Source organism: Monodelphis domestica, chromosome 7 (assembly GCF_027887165.1).
Source record: "Monodelphis domestica isolate mMonDom1 chromosome 7, mMonDom1.pri, whole genome shotgun sequence".
NCBI classification, from domain to species: domain Eukaryota; kingdom Metazoa; phylum Chordata; class Mammalia; order Didelphimorphia; family Didelphidae; genus Monodelphis; species Monodelphis domestica.
In genome coordinates this window covers 259,965,184-259,982,739 of record NC_077233.1, presented here as the reverse complement: position 1 = coordinate 259,982,739, position 17,556 = coordinate 259,965,184, and the positions used below count along the sequence as shown (strand labels likewise).

Below are 17,556 nucleotides of genomic sequence, written 5' to 3'. Positions count from 1 at the left end.
ATCCCTAGCACTTAGCATAGTACCTGGAATATTTTGCTATTGTTCAGTTGTTTCAGTCATTTCCAATTCTTTGTGATTCAATTTAGGGTTTTCCTGGCAAAGATACTAGAATAGTTTGCCATTTTCTTCTCCAGCTCATTTTACAGATGAGGAAACAAAAGCAAACAGGACTTGTCCAAGGTCACATAAGTACCTAAAGCAAAATTTGAACTCAATCAATCTTCCTGACTCCAGGTCCAGCACTCTGTCCACTGTACCATCTAGCTGCCCTGCTTGACATACAGTAGGTACTTAATGCTTGTTGACTTGAATGGAGTGATTTCTCAGCATTTTCATCAAAGTCTCTCCATACAAGATAACCTAAGGACCTCATGATGAAAAATACTATCCATCGCCATAGAAGAAATTGTCAGAGTCTAAATGCAGATCACAACATTTCATTTTTCATTTTATTTCCTTTGTGAGTTTTGTTCTTGTCTGTGTGAAATGTGTCTTCTTTCACAGCACAAGGTGGATAGAAACATGAATTGCAGTCCTGGCATAACCTGAATCAGATTTAGTCCCACACTCTCATTTTAAAGATGAGGAGACCGAAGCCCATAGAGGTGAAGGAATTTGTCTGTAACTACTAAGCAGTAGAATCAGGATTTGAACTAGAGTCCTCTAACTCTAAATCTATGCTCAGTCCCTTCCTATAGAAAGGGAAAATATACTGGTTTGATCAAAGCCTTGCTTTGGACTATGTGATGGAGGAGAGAGAGAATCAACTGAAATCCCTACTTTTCAAAAGGAAAATGGGAAGAACCCAGAAGAACAGCAGGCATTGTTACTTAATCAGGAAGAGGTCATATGATCTCATTTCACTGGTAAATGTTTGACTACATATTTGTCTTTTCTCCCTGAAGAGAACATGACTGGGGAGCTGAGCTACTTGGAACACATGGACACAGTTATAACTCAAGGGCCAGGAAGAAGACTCAGGAAGAAGCAGATGAGCTCCTACTTGAGCTGAGTTCCATTCTTCACAAGGCTGAAGTGGGAGAATAGTTTCTACTTGAGAGTGGAAAAGTTCCCTCTAACTAGGAACCAAGATGCTTTCCACTTATGTATGGTAAGTTCTCATGCAGAACCTGTCTAGACTCTGACTTAATTAACACTATTTGAATGATCAGATTTACGAAAGTGGGAAGGGGATTATTTGACCATTATTTGTTTTGATTGTAGTTCATGCTAGATAGAAACAGTGGATGGATGAGGGATTAGCAATTCTTCGTAGTTCTTTGGTTGGGAATTTTTTGGTTTCTTTCTTTCCTTTAGTGTCTCACATTCAAATTCTCAGCCTTTAAAGTCTGAGACTGAGTAGTCATTAATCTAAGGGAGAAAACTTTCTTGAAAGTGTGATAGAATGTGCATCTTGTTTCTTTTTCAACATACAAGAGGTATAATGTCAAAGCTAAAGAAACGGCCATGCCCCATTCCCTTCCACTTCAGAGAAAAGTAACAGATAATATCTTTTGTCGTCAACCTTAAGCATCCAGTGTAAATAACTCAAGATCAAAGATACCTATATTTCTTGATGTATCCTTAGGATTTTTTTCCTTTTTCCTAAATTTCCTAAATTTCCATCCTTTACATCCTTACAACCTTTACATCTAAGGTTGAGTATTTCTAAATCTTAGGAGAAAAGTCTTCTGACAGGTTTTGAGGAAGGATTCTCAAATTAAAAAAAAAAGTTAATCAATTTTTCAGGCATGAGAGAATATTTAGATGAAGATGAATGAGTAAGGATACATAAATGGAATATAGCAGATAATTATGTCTGAATTAAGGTTAATCAAACTGTAAATGGTTTCTCTTCAGATATTAAGACGATCAGGAAAAAGCAAAAATAATTTTCACAGATTAGAGCTGGAAGGAACCTCAGAGGCTGTTTTACCCAACTCTCTCCTTTTATAGATAGGGAAACCGAGGCCAAATGGTGAAGTGACTAGTTCAGCATTATATAGGTAGTGACAAAGACAGGATTTGAATTTAGGTCCAGTGACTCCAGAGGTAGTATTCTTTCCACTGTACCATATCACCATAATGAGTCGGTTGTCCAGAGAAAGGTGTCTGGTTCTCTTCTACCTAATTATTCAGGACAAACCATTTTATATTTTGAAAAATTACTGCAGATGAAAGCACTGGTATAATCTGTATCAGATTATTTATTGTGCTTGGGGGAGGAGGGAGGGAGAGAACTGGAGTCATAAAATAACAGAAAATAATTATCAAAGATTATTACATGTAATAAAAAAGAAATAAAAGTAATAAAAAATTATTTTTAAAGAAAGAAAAACTACTGCAGACTCCAAATGCTAGACAATGACTTGCTTCTTCTAGTCATAACTGGAGATCTATGTAGGTGCTTGGATTCTGAAGGTCAACCTCCCCTCATATCGAGAAGAAAAATTATCACATGCTTTAATGATCTTTAGTCTTCACTAAAAGTCATCAATGGTTACAGTAAAGGTTCAAATGTTTGAGTTTTTCAGGACATTTATTTTTTCAACTTAAGTTTCAGGCATAATTTGCTTTCAGCTAATATTACCCAAAATTAATAGAGATTTGAGATGTTAGTAAATTACTCATCTCTAAAGTAGCACCATATTTATTTTATATATTTATTATCTTTCCTTTTTCTAGTTAAACTTTCCAAAAGTGTGTGCATCCTAACCCACCTGAACACAATGGGTAGATCTCTGGACTTTAAATCAGGAATATAGGGTTCAAATATTGTCTCAGACCCTTTCTAGCTGAGTGGTCCTGCACTAGTTGCTTAATCTCTCTGATCCCCAGTTTCCTTAACTGTAAAATGAGCATAAATGATAGCATCTACCTCAGAAAAATGTTTTGAGGATCCAGTGAGACAATATATGTAAAGCCTGCACTAGTGTACTATGATCAACTAGATTGACTTCAGTTGTTATCAGCAGTACCACAGTCTCGTGATGAAAAATGCTCCACACCTCCAGAGAAAGAAATGATGGAAACTGAATGAACTTTGAAGCATACCACTTTTTTGCTTTATTTTCTTCATGGGTTTCTTTTAATATGTGTCTTCTTTCACAACATAATGGCTATGGAAATACATTTTGTATGATTGCACATGTTTTACCTGTATAAAATTGCTTACTATCTCAGGTAAGGGAGAGGAAAGAAGAGGGGAGAGAATTTAGAACTCAAAATGTTGAAAGATAAATGCTAAAATTGTTCTTACATGTAATTTGGAAAAAATAAAATTTTGCTGAATTTTTAAAAATGTGTTTTTACAGGCTTTAAGGCTTTTATAAGCTTGAGATATTACAGAACCCTGTTTGCTTCTTGAAATAGGCTGCTACCTCTTTCCCTGGTTACCCTCTCTCCAAATGTAAATGTTCCTCAAGATTCTATCCTTAAACTTCTTCTCTATCTAGACTTCCTCACATGGTAATCACATCCACTCTTGTGACTTTCACTAGGATGTATAAGGAAATTATCTTTCTCCTGAGCTTCCATCTCATCTTTTCAATCACAATTCAATTCAATTGGAGGTATCTCCAATTTGATGTCCTCATCATAGCACAAACTCAACAAGTCCAAAATCAAACTCCTCCCCTCCCCTCAAACTGGTTTCTCCTTCTGGCTTCTCCTTATTCTCTAAGTCATCCATGCTTTAAACCTCATCATTTTCTACCATTCCCTTTTCTTTGCACCCCATATCTAATGAATTACAAAATTCTATCAGTTCTATTTCTGCAACATCCCTTGAGCATATCTTATGACCTCTCAGCTAATTATTTTAATATTCCTTTGATTGCTATCCCTGCCTCATCTTTCTTCTTTCCACCCCATACCATACACTACTTTCAGAGCTCCAATCATGTTGTTTGCCTCCTTCAAGGTTTTGTTTTCATCTGCAGAATGAAATCCAAATGCTTTTTGTGATGGTCAAGGGTCTCCAAAAAAGGCCAAATTATTTTCTTTCTTATGTTTTCCCTACTTTTTTACATGTTGGCTAATACCAAACTGGACTCTCAACCTCTTATTACTTCACTTAAATCTCTCCTGTGGTGCAAATCCTGATTTATATTGCCATTATCTGTGAATTACTCCTCTCCTAGACTATAAACTCAATGAAGGCAAAGGATTTCTTATCCATCTTTGTATTCTTCAGAGTACCAAGAAAAGGGTTTAGAAAAAAATAATAGCTAAATCAATATTTACTGAACTGTTGAATGAATGTCCTCCCCAGACCTTCTTACTCTTGCAATTGGTTGGTAGCTGGGGAGAACTAATGAATTGGGTACTGTCGACTTCCAGAATCCATTTCACCAGATTGAGGGTTGTTTTGTAGAGGAACAGCCAGTCATTCACTGGATGGGGTTGATAAGGGTGATTCAATGACTTGTTTGTTCTGTAGCTGGCTTAACTGGTTGGACCAGGGCAGACTTCCACACTGCTTAATTCACTGGTAAAACTGAGTCTGTTTCCTTCAGCTAAAGGCATAACAATCCATAGGGGTTAAGGTATATGTTCTTCCTCCCTTGCCTTATAAAAATGATGCAAGGGGACAGTCATAGAAGTATTACACACACAATTTGGAGCTTGAGATATAGTGATAGAATTTCTAAATGCTGGTTAAGGTGGCTATGAAACAGCAGAAATTAAGACAGACAAATCTAGAAGCAAAATAGAGAGAATTGAGTCTAATTTCATATTGGAAAAACTGTTACATTCAATATGCATTTGTGATGCATATATAATTAAATATATTAGCAGAAGATATCAATAGTAAGGCAATTTTTCTCACAGATCCCTTATTCACATTTGATAGAAGGTTAGAGGTCCCTGCAATAATTTGGAAGATGCTTACCTAAGCCTTCAATGCCTAAATCAAAAGTAGGAAAATATCTTACATACAATAAACAAAACAGAAAAGAAATTGAGTCATAAATAAAAGGCAACTCCATTTTTTCAGAAAGAAAAAATAGAAAATGCCCATATTTCCTTATTAACATGCAGTCCAATCCTTTAAGAATCTATTAAAATACTCTGTGTGCAAGGCACTGTGCTTAATGTAAAAAAGAAGAAATAGAACTTAAGGTAATAAAAATAACAATACTTCAATTCTATATGACAACCAGTTAAAGGAGAGGGGAAAAAAGACAAATTAATTAAGGCAGGGACAAGTAAAGGAAGAAGAAAGGAAAAGAAAAACAAATAGAAAAAGAAAAATGGAAAGACACATATATGTATATATATATATATATATATGGTGAGAGAGACAGAGAAAGAGAGAGAGAGAGAGAGAGAGAGAGAGAGAGAGAGAGAGAGAGAAAGAGAGAGAGAGAGAGACAAACAGAAGTGAGTAGTCAAATACACAGAGAGAAAAAGGTTGAAAAATGATGGGAAGCTAGAGGCAGATACAGAGAGACAATGAGAATGATAGATGGCTAAAGAGACAAAGAGGTGGAGTAAAACAGAGAGACATGGAAAAGAGGCCATAGGCCACCTCAGTAGTATTGTGAAAAGTGAATTATATTCCACTCTTCACTTGGACTATGGGTATCAAAGTAAGCTATTTTCTATTATTATTGGCTTTTACAATTTTGCTGAGTCTTTCACAGCCCTTCTAAAAAGCTTTTGCTTTTCATCTTCAAGACTTATTTTCTTAAATAGACATTTCTTTCACTGTGAAATTCTTACGGTTTTGCACAGGTATGAACAAAAATCTAAGGCTTGGAATTTTCATTTTGAACCTTAGAGTTGCTGATTAATTTAATATCCCATACTTGAAAGTTCCCTACTGCCTTATCTTTATTCTTGTGAAGTTTTATTATCTCATTCCACAAAACTAGAAAACTTCATTGAAAACAGAATTTTAATCATAGATTTTTAGAATGTGAAGGAACATTAAATCTCACCTAGAACCTTCCATTAACAAATAAGAAAACTGAGATGGGAGGGTCAGGGGGACTTGTACAAGTTCACACAGACTATAAAGTGATTTAGTCAGGACTTGAACCTGGCTCAAATCTAGAGCTCTTTACTCTCTGTTCACTCCAATACATAATTCTCTATTGATTTATTTCATTATTCTGAACCCTTTTCAAACTGAATATAGATCACTGCTACATCGATATTCTCAGGACAATGCTAGATAGCACCCCATTCCCTTGGGCAGAAGGAGCTAGGAATTTCTTTATTGCATTGGCTAAAGATTTGGGGGGGGGAGGTACAGTGAGTGCCCTAGAGGTCAAACTAGATGAAAAAGGGAAATGTAGTGATATATAAAAGTATGAAAGGTAAGGAGCAGAGAGGCAAGTTGGGTAGACAGCAGATGGGATCAAAAAGTGACGTGGAAAGAAGGTTTGAGGAAAATAGGGCTTTGTGATGAGTGTACTCATTTTATACTCTGTTGTTCCCTTGAACTATGAGTGTAAGGCTTGTTCAAGAAGGGTCAGAAGCATATTCAACTGTGTTGAGCCCTACAGAGAAATCTTCAAGGTAAACAGATTTGATATTTCTTGCATATTATTCCTGTCCCATACCGGGAATAGTCTTCCTCTTCATATGCATCTTCTGGTTTTCTTTGGCTTCCTTCAAGTTCTAACCAAAATCTTAGTTTTTATAGGTGGCTTTTCCCAATCTCTTAGTTCTTGTGCCTTCCCTCTATTAATTATTTCCTATTTATCCTGTATATAATTTATTTATACAAATTTGTTTGCTTATTGTCTCCCCTATCAGCAAATGAGTTCCTTGAGGGCTATCTTCTCCCTTTCTTTGCATCTTCAGCACTTAGCACAGTTTCAAGCACATAGCAGACCCTCCCTTACTAAATGCTTATTGATTGATAATAAATTATAAAGATAAAAGAGAGCCAAATTCCTGACATCTCACAAAACAAAAATGATGAAATAAGTTAAAGAGAAGGGGGAAAATTAATAATAAAAATAATAATAGCTAGCATTTATATCGAACTTTAAGGTCTGTGAAGCTTTGTGCCTATTTTATTTAATTCATGTTATCATATTTAAAATGTTTTACAAAACTTAAGATACTGTATAAATACTTGCTATTTTAGAGCCATATTCCATTAATGGATCCCATTCTACAAAATCTCCGTGATAATTCATGCAATAAATTTAATTTCTTGTGCTAACATCTCCAGTTCATTTTCTATATTTTGTACAATTGCACATAGTCATTTGAAGCCTGTAGTTTTATTGATTGTTCTCTTACTGGATATTTGTCGTTCCCAATATTTACCTCACAGGCAAATCTATAACTAGAACTGGGTAACCAATGTTTTGCATGAGGATGCTAATTTTAATATGCACTGAGAGCACTGGCACTTTAGATCTTTAAAATAATTAAATAAAATAGGAAGGTTCCAGATGATGATGCTTCCTTCTACCACTGGCCGTACCACCAATGGAACCTTCTGCCTGCTTTGTAGATGTTTCCCAGAAGATGTAACTTTGTGGTGAACCAATTCTTTCCTCAGAGGGGCTGGTGTCCCAGAGAAATGAGTCCCCTGTATCCCCTGAAATGAGGACCTTGCCTGAAGTCAAGGTGCTTCTACAATTGAAACTGTCTTAAAAGGTTGATTTGTGGGTGTGTTTTTTAATCCTGTATCTATTTTGTGGTGTTTGCCCTAAATGCTGCTATTTACAATTTTCCCAGGATCAAAAGAGATCATATCTGTAAAATGCTTTGCACACCTTAAAATACTGTATAAGCACAATAAAAGACAATTAATTGTTCATAAGATTTTATTGCTTTGAGGCAAGATCACATCTAAAATATAAAACAAAACAAATTGATTTTTTAAAAAATTCAACTATTCATCCATTCACTTAATGATTATTTATTGAGAATTTACTCTACATGAAGCATTCAGGCACTGAGAGAGAAAATAATATAAACATTATCATAAATATATGAATATAATTTGTATTTCTATAGAATTTTAATATTTGTAGGGTATTTTTCCCTTTGAGACAACTATTTGAGATAATAGTATAAGTATTACAATTCCCATTTTTGTGGACAAATGAGTGAATTGATCATTTGTGGAATTCTGAAATGGCAGACACACCCAGGTCTTGGGAAACTCCCCAGGAAAGACCATGATTAACAGCAGAAATAGAGCAGCAACCACACTTTAATAAGGCACAGATACAAACTCAAAAACTGGGGAGGGGTACCAAGGTAGATGGCTCTCCTTGGGAGACCAGGAAATGGGATGGTAATGGGAATCAGTGTGTGGAAAAAGATGGGGAGTGGAAAAGGCAGAGAATATCCTGTACACCACCATGTATTACATTTGGGACCATGAATCCATGGAGATGGAAGAGTGCATGCTTGAGATCTCATTTTTGTAGGTCCTTTCCAGGGGAGTGAAACAGTACAACTCCTACCTGTGTCTCCTTGGGGTTAGTTCCTTAACATGTCCAAATCATGAGTAAGTACTTAATTTAGTAGTAACAAATTCAAATTCAAATTATTGGTAATACTCCAAAGTCATCCTCTCAAAGTTTATCAGCAACTTGTTGATGTTCTGCCTGGTCTAGAACTGTGAAAAATCTGGATTTTGTCTGTAATTTACATATCACAGGACCAGAACCTTGAAAAGCAGTGCTAGATGCTTCTTTGATTCAGTACCTATTACCAGGATGTGAATTTCAGTTAATATATGATGTAATTTGTAGATCTTTGGGACAATTTGCACATGACTTTTCATTTCCCTTTTTTAAATGTGATTTCCCACTAATGCCCCCTTTGTACTGGCTACCTATAAAACTTACTGTGCTGTCTACAAAGGGAGAGTGGTCAGGGGACTGAAACAAGACGCAATTTTAACATTCTGAGATTCGGGAAGGACAATAGGACCATCCTATCCTCATGGAATATATAACAAGTTTCTATTCAATTATTAGAAGAGGGTTATAAAAGAGGAATGATAAGGTCCTGGTTATATATTCTAAAATGACAGATAAACACACTGAATAAATAATGTAATAGAATTCATTACAGAATAAACCATTTGTGGACTTTAATGAGTTTGCAAAGGGTCTCCCCTATGTGTTTCTGTCCACTAACAGCAAGGAACCATCACTGTAATGCATGTGACAACTTATCACAAAATAAATACTAAAATGTCACAGAGAATAGCATTTTCTGCTATTAAAATGTATGAATTCTCTTTAAAAAATAACACGTACAGTTATTCCATACCTCCTGTGTGTTAATATCCTAAAAATGGTTTACTGTGTGTATACTTCTATTTATATATCTACTGAGCCACCCAGCCTCCCTAATTCTATGTACTTTAAAAATCTTTAAGTATCAAGTAATTCATTTAAACACAAATGAATTATTTGCATTTCATATTATACTCAAGTTCATTAAATAATTACATGATATCAGAACTATAAGTTATTTTAATACTATTCATATGAATGAATAATATAATAGAATTTGGGATAAGCCATAAATGGACTATATATGGACATGTAATATCATATTTCATGTTATATTTTACATTACACAGTTAATTTATTATTTAATTACTGAATATTGGAACTAGAAGGTACCCATCATATCATTTAGTACAGTCTCTTCATGTTATATATGATGAATCAAAGTCCCAATGAGGTAAAATGATTTGCATGAAATTTCATATCTGGTAGATTACAGAGTCAAATTTGAACACAGAGCTTATGACATTATGGCTTTCTATTATTCCTTGTGCATAAATACATGAACTTTCACCCTAATCTTTTAGAGCAATCTCACTATGATACACTGACAAAATCATATTTCTTGTGCCTTTTACTTGCTAAGAAAGGGAAAGACAATATTTTCAGAAAGTTTTCCAGAGTGAGGAGACAAATTATTTTCAACATGTGTTCTCCATGCCACTGTTTTGGACCAAATCCTTCAAGACTGTATCCAACCAGGGGCAACTAAGTGACTCAGAGGATAGAGAGTCCAGAATAGAGTCAGGAAGACCTGGGTTCAAATTTGACCTCAGACACTTCCTAGCTGTGTGACCCTGGGCAAGTCACTTTACACTCATTGCCTAGCCTTTACAGCTCTTCCACCTTAGAACCAAAACTTAGTATCAATTCTAAGATAGAAGGTAAAGGTTAAAAAAATATATTATATCCAACCATAGGTGACCTTCCTAAACTGTAAGGTCCATGAAGACAGAAACTATTTAAACCTATCCAGACTATGCCAAATCTAAGTTTTGTATCTCCCTTGCTTAGCACAGTACTTAAATATATAATGCTTGATAAATGTATTTTTGATGGATAGATAAATGGATGGATCTAACTGTTTTGGAAAGGAATTCATTCTTTTCACTTGAGCTAGTTTAAGAAAGTTGTAGAGGGGATAGAAAAGCAAGAGAAAGGGGAAAGGCTTACAAAACTGTTTGATTTGCAACTTTAGAACTTTAGAAATTGACTTTTGTTCTTTATTCATTTCTGTGCATGTTAAGGAAGCTATCACCAAGTTGTACCACAGTCACCTGATTCAAGATAAAGGCATATGTGCTTCCTAAGCTTCAAAATGTAGCTTGTTGCCAATGATCCCCACCAAATAATAACAATTTGAGGTATAAATAAATATATTTATATTTAGAATATTTTATTAAAATGAATAAATGTCAACAAATCTTAAACCAACATTATTTTTATAGAAGATAGATAATGTGGAAGTCAAATAAAGTCTTTAGACAAAAAAAAATATATATATATACATATACACACACCTACATACAGGAGTATGTGATTATATATATGATTTTGTTAATTGAGATCTAATATATTAATTAATTTAATTAATGCAACTGCCAAGACTCAAAATCATTACATACAAGATTTGGTTGGTGCTATTTATGAGAGAGAAGAAAAGATGTTGTGATTACACAATGCAGTGTAATAGCTTCCAGTATTTAAAGAGCATCAGTTGTAAGAAGGATTAAACTTATTCTGCTTGGTAGAAGCGATGCCTTCCAACCAACTCTAAAGGATTCTTCGTCACCCTAAGGTAGACTATATAGTCGTTTATGGGTTGATTTTCAAAAAATAGTCAAAATGGATGAATTCAGACACTGTAAGTATTCGGGCAGAAGCTTGGTCACCTCTCAGGGTTCCTGTAAATGGATCCATGCTTCTGATGGAATTTAATCAAGAGGGTCTCTAATGTCCTCTCCTCACTCTGAGATTCTACGTGGGTGCAAAATAACATCTTAATGTGCTCTCACTTTAGTTTTGAGCAGAAAATGATAGGTTGGCCATTAAGATATGGGAAATAAGGAGAACCTCCTATAAAGAAGACACTGTATTCTTTCTGATGTGCTGCAAGAAACGGTGCCAGGTCCCCCAGGAACCTGACGAGATTAGAGGGGTGTGAGCCTGACCTTTGTTTCTGTGTTTGGCTATTGATTAACTAGAAGAGCAGCACATGCTGTTGAGTAGTGAATCAACTAAAGATGTTGCAAGAAAAAAATCCTCTACTTAGGAACAAATCATATTCTTTGAGACTTTGCCGTGACTCATCCTCTCAGGACAGGCTACGTCAGGCTTGGCATCCCCTACAATAATAACCAGAACCTGGCATTCTAAGTAAGCCTCTGTGGCTCTTAATAGCTTTCCCCTAGCTGCCTCCACCTCTTTAGTGTGGCAGATGCCACTTAGGGGAGAAGAAGAGATAACCTGCATAGCCTACTAGGTCTCCTTGCCCTCAGGGCAACGACAATGTAAAAAATGCCCTTGCTATCCCATGTAGATCAAACGATGTGGATCTAGGAAGTTCTAGCAATACTCTGGTGAGGAGTAATTGCCCTGGCTGTTGCATAAAACCAGGATATCGTGTTGCTTGTATAGGAACTGGACACATCATGGTGCCCACAAGCATCAAAGTCAGGCATAACTAGGGAAATCATTTTTAGTTTAATTTTTAGAGCTTTAAATACCAGGCTGAGGAATTCACATTTTATAGCAAAGAGGCAATCAAAAAAGCATAAAAACATAGTCAAGCAATGGTTCTGGCCCAGTGGAAGGCAGATAATACGAATCAGTTGTCCTAGTTGAGTGATTTCCTCTTATAACAATCAGCTGCCTGGGAGCAGGAGTGGAGGGATGGGTTGGGAGGGGAGGGGGTAACTCAGAATTGAGATTAGCAAGATATGAGTGAAAATAGGAAAAGGGAGCAAAGGATTCCAGAGTAGAGGACAATCTATAATTGAATGAATTGATTATAAAGGTATCAAAACTATCAAGGGAGAGAAAAATATGGCCCTCTTCTTTCCATTAGGTACATTTTTTTGGCAAAGGGTATATTAGTATCTTCTTGTTGTTTTTCAGTCATGTCTGACTTCTATGACCCCATTTGGGGTTTTCTCAGTAAAGATATTGAAGTGGTTTGGCATTTCCTTCTCCAATTCATTTTACAGGTGAGGAAACTGAGACCAGCAGGGTTAAGTGACTTACCCAGAGTCACACAGAGTAAGTGGCTGAGGCCATATTTAAACTCAAGGGGATGTCTTCCTGACTATAGACCTGGTACTTTATCCATTGTGCCACCTGCTAGCCTTGGTGCCCATTGTCTAACTGGGAAATCCTAATATAGGATTTATTTAGTCACTCTCAAGTGATGAGCTGAAGATCTCAAATTAATAGGGAACTCACACCCTTATCAAGGAATCCAATACCATTTTAGGCCAGTCAAATCAATAACAAATAACTATGACTAATTTTGAAGGATATTTTTATTTTGTTTCAATTTTATTATACCAAACCACAGCTTGCTTAGAGATCATTGCTCCTCTTATGCCCTTCTAGACTAAGCTAATCAACTCTAATCCCTTTTCTATATAATATCCCTTCAAATATTTGAAGATAGTTTTGATGCCCTTCCTAGATTATCTTTACTTTATGTTAAACACCCCCAATTTGTTCATCTAACTCTCCTGTACAATGACGATTAGCCTTTTCCCCCATTTTGGTCACCTCCTGAAACTTGTAGCTTGACAATATTTCTCACTAATGTAACAGTGAAATTCTAGCTCCCTGCTGTCACATAATGATTTTTTGAGATTTTTTGGACTTCTGGGCTAATGTAGATGGCAGAGGAAAACTACATCACAGGTCAGATGCCATGTGAACTTTGAAAACACAAGAGCAACTGGTCATGAGTTAAAAGTGTGTATCTTCTCTTTCTTATGGAGATGAAAAGTCTAAAATGAAGTCACTGAATGCTTTGGCTGGTCCTGTGCTGTGGTTGGGAGATGAAGAGAGAAGTAGAAATTAACATAAAGAGTTTTCTACTTTGGGGAAATATCTGTATTGTATGGAATATCCTATCTATATTATATATGAGTAATGCTTCTATTTCTAATATTTTGATTAGTTTTCATGTAATTTCATTTCCCCCCAATTATAGTAATAGCTTCATCTAACCAGATTAAACTGCTCACTAAGATAAAGATGCTTTGTGCCTAGTAAAGATAAGGAGGAGAGTGTGATCAGGTAGGCTAAGCCATACCTCATATACACACAAGCTCAATAACCTTCATTGGCTCCAAAATCAAATATAAATTGACTTTCAATACCCTTTAAAATCTATCACTTTCCTTTACAGTCTTCTTATACCTTACTCTCCTCCATGCATTGTAATGATTTACCTACACTGGTTTAATTGCTATCCCTTATTCATTATATTCCATTTCCTAACTGTGCACTTTCACTGGCCATCCCCCATGCCTAGAATGTTCTCCTTCTTCATCTCTGACTCCTGCTTTTCCTGCTTTCCTTCAAAGATTCAGCTCAAATGCCACGTTTTTTTTTCCATTCCATTCATCAATTCCCTCTCCCTAAGATTGTCTTCCAGTCTCACTGTATTTATCTTATACATTCATGGTTATTTGCATTTTGTCTCATTTGTCTCTAGGAAATCTCCTAGAGAGAAACCATGGAGTTTCTCCCCTTTCTGTGTAACCCCAATATTTAACATAGTGCTTAACACATAATAAATACTTGTTGTCTGAATGACTGAAATGTACACCTCTAAGCCAGTTTGTGATTGACATCCAGGATATACCTTGGCCCTGCTGTTGGTTTTAGAAGTCCCAACAACTAAGTATATAATATATACCATTACAGCACCGCTTAGTATTTCCATTAAAATGTGTTACCTAGAATTGTGTACAATATTCAAAATGTGATCTGATCAGGGTAGAGTATTATAGAACTAATTCTTTCTCCCTATGGATATTATTCCTCTATTAATTCAGTCTAAATTAATTTTTAGATTTTTGAGCTATTAGATCACACCATTCAGTTTGAAGTCCAATAAAACCCTGTCAGCTTTCATGTTTTCTACCCATAACATTGCCATCTGGCACTTGTGCAGAAATTTTGTAGATCTCAAGTATATAGTTCTATTCTGTTTTTATATTGTTAAGTTTGGCTCATTAGTCTACCCTTTGGATCCTGACTCCATTATGTAATATGTTCTCTATTCCTCAGTTTTGTACTATTTTGAAATTTGTTAAGCATAATATCTCTGCTTTCATTTAAATTATTGATAAAAGAATTCAAAAATCCAGCACCAAGGACAGATCCCTATGGTCTCAAACTAAAACATCCTTCTAAGTTGTCATCCAATTGCTAGTAACTATCCTTTGGAACTAGTCATTATTCAAACAATTCCAAATCCACCTAATTATGCTAACATTTAGCTCATATTCCTCCATCTTATCCAAAAGGATATGAAGTACTGTTTTGGAGGGTTTTTTGTTTGTTTGTTTTACTGAAACTCAGGTATAGCACATCTGTAGCATTCCTACTATCTACCAAAATTTGTTACTTTGTCATAAAGAGAAAAAAAATTAAGAAATTAGGTTTGTCTGGCTTGAGCTTTTCCTGATGGAAAACACTGGCTCTTAGTTATTACTACTTTCCTTTTGAAATCATCCCAAACCATCTCTTTAATATCTTCTAGAATTATTCAAGCAATCAACTCATTTATCCATAGTTTGAAGATTCTACCTTCTTTACTTTTTGTAAATCAGAACATTGATCTGTCTTTAGGTCCTGGGACTCCTTTCCCTTTCACTGTAATTCTCTAGCTAACCCTGACAACAATTTAGCCATCACATCTGACCATTCTTTCAATATCCTCCAAAGCAATTCATAGGAGTCTTGCTACTTACTGAGGGCATCCAAGTATTCTCTTCCCTTTGCTTCAGTTATGTTGTATTTCAACTTTCCATTAATTATTTTTGTTCTGTTTTTGATAGAGGAAAATGTAAGCAAAATAATAGTTGAGTAGTTTATCCTTCTTTCCATTATACCTTACAATTAATTTCCTATATAAACATGGTATCTTTCTATTGAGGGCAAGCTCTTTGAAGGAAGGGACTATTTCAATTCCATCTATGTAATTCCAGAATATAACGAACTTACACAAAGTAGTTCCTAAAAAAATGCTTGTTAAATTGAAATGTCTTCTACTGACTCTATTTGCCTTTTGAATAAGGTTTACTCTTTCTGATGCCATATTCTAGTCACCAATCCTAAACTTTCAAGTCTCAGGGATAAGCTTCTTGAGAGTAGGTGTTCCAAACAGGGTCTAACTTAACCATAGCTGGAGAAGGATATTCATTGAGGACAGACATTTCACATTAATTCAGCTAAATGAGGCTCTCTTGCCTGAGTTACCTTTCATGATTCATAAACCAAATCTCAGAAAGAGTTCATTCCATTCCCCATTGGAATGATACAAATAAAAAAGTTACTATTTAGCCTCTCGCCAAGAGATTCCTCTATATATAACAAGGATGTTTTTGACAGCAAGAAAAGATCCCGACATACAAAAAACATTTTGTAATTCTAAAGCGTATCATTATTTGTGATAGCAGAAAGCAAGAAACAAAATTTGTGACCAACAATTGGAAAATGGTTTAAGAAATTTTTGTAAATTATTAAGGTGGAAGAGTAAGTAATTACTGTAATTATAAATATTATTATCATAAACTATTTAATTATCTAAATTGAATTGTAAATATTATTCCTGTAAGAAATAATAAATGAAGAGTCCAAAACTTGAGTAAAATGACGCAGAGTGAGGAAAACAGAGCTCAGAAAACAATATACACAATAACTGTAATATGTCAACATGGAGAGGACAAAACTCTGGTCAAATACAATAGTCATTGTTAAAAAGCAAACACATCAAAGTTAAGGGGCATACCTCTTTTCTATTAACTTTTAAATGAACTTTTTGACATATCCTGGAAGGGAGGGAGGTAGAGAGAGATTGTTATTGTTGTTTTTGTATCCCCAGAGCTTAGCATAGTAACTTATTAAATATTTACAGATTCATATACTCATTAATATGCATTTAGTCAAATGTTTTTATTTGCATTAAGATCTTTAGTTCACCTTCTTTCTTTCTCATGCTTTGTGCATTGAGTTCTAAAGTTATATTTTTATTCCTTCTTAGATGTTTCCTTCCTTAGAATTGCTGGTCCTTTCTGCTGATGTTCAATTTAAGTTGTTACTTTCCTTGGTATTCAACTGGAAAGAAAGAAGGAAGAATGACCTGGGGGCCAGTGGATCTCTGCCAGCAGGTCCTGGAAGGGGTGATATATCCAGATGAAGTGAATTTTGAGGGAGGAGAGGTTGCTGAATAGTGGCAGCAGAAGGAGGCTCTGGGAGGCATAACAGGGAACAAGGAATAAGTCCACTCCTCCTCTTGGCTTAGTATTGTAGTAGGATCTGAGAGAAGGTTCATTCAGTACTAAAGGGGGTATTTGGAGATTTCAGAAGGAGCTAGGTCTCGTGAATGCTAGAAAATGTAAGGAATACAGAAGAAAAAAGATCCAATATAAAGAGAAATGTATTAACAATAAAGTGGGAGGTCTAGAGGGAACAATGAAAGTGGGTCAGATCTAGATAGGGATTTGGGATGGGTAGAGCAGAGTTGGATGGAGATGACAAGACACTAACTGGTGACAGGGAAGGGAGATGGCATTTGCTAAGGCTGCCAGGGGATCAATAAAGACAAGATTAGGAAAAGGGGGGGGTGAGGTTTCCTAGCCTAAAGTTGAGAATATAGTGACTTGAGACCTTCAAGAGTCCTATGAATGTCATATTAAGCCATCAATTCTCTTTAAAATTTGGGGTAAGTGAAGCAAAGAGGAGGGAGGAGGATTTGACCCAGTTTCAGCAACTCTTTTCAAAGATGAAACCCTGATGACGAGAGGTTTGGAACTTATCTCAGGTCCTGGCTTGGGTCCTAGAGGTGACTAAGTGTTTGTTACTGGGTTAGGTTCAGTCCAACAAGTGGAATTTGAAATGATGAAAATTTTCCTAAAAACAAGTTCTAAAGTGGAATAGATTACAATGGAGAATAAATTCTCTTTCATGAAAGGTCTTCAAAAATAGAATCTAACTGACCACTCATCAATAATGTTAGGGAAGAAAATATATTCAGGGATGAATAAAATCAAATGGA

At 35.5% G+C, this 17,556-nt stretch overlaps 1 protein-coding gene across 1 annotated transcript in view; it reads left to right on the top strand.

The window, feature by feature from the left end:
* Positions 1 to 848: 848 nt before the first annotated feature.
* LOC100019688 (stimulated by retinoic acid gene 6 protein-like) overlaps positions 849 to 17,556 on the top strand; it is a 79,001-nt gene continuing 62,293 nt past the window's right edge. Inside the window, exon 1 of the mRNA XM_056806692.1 lies at positions 849 to 1,111. Coding sequence (XP_056662670.1) covers positions 1,092 to 1,111 — 20 coding nt within the window. The 5' untranslated portion in view covers positions 849 to 1,091. The remainder of the gene's footprint in view (positions 1,112 to 17,556) is intronic.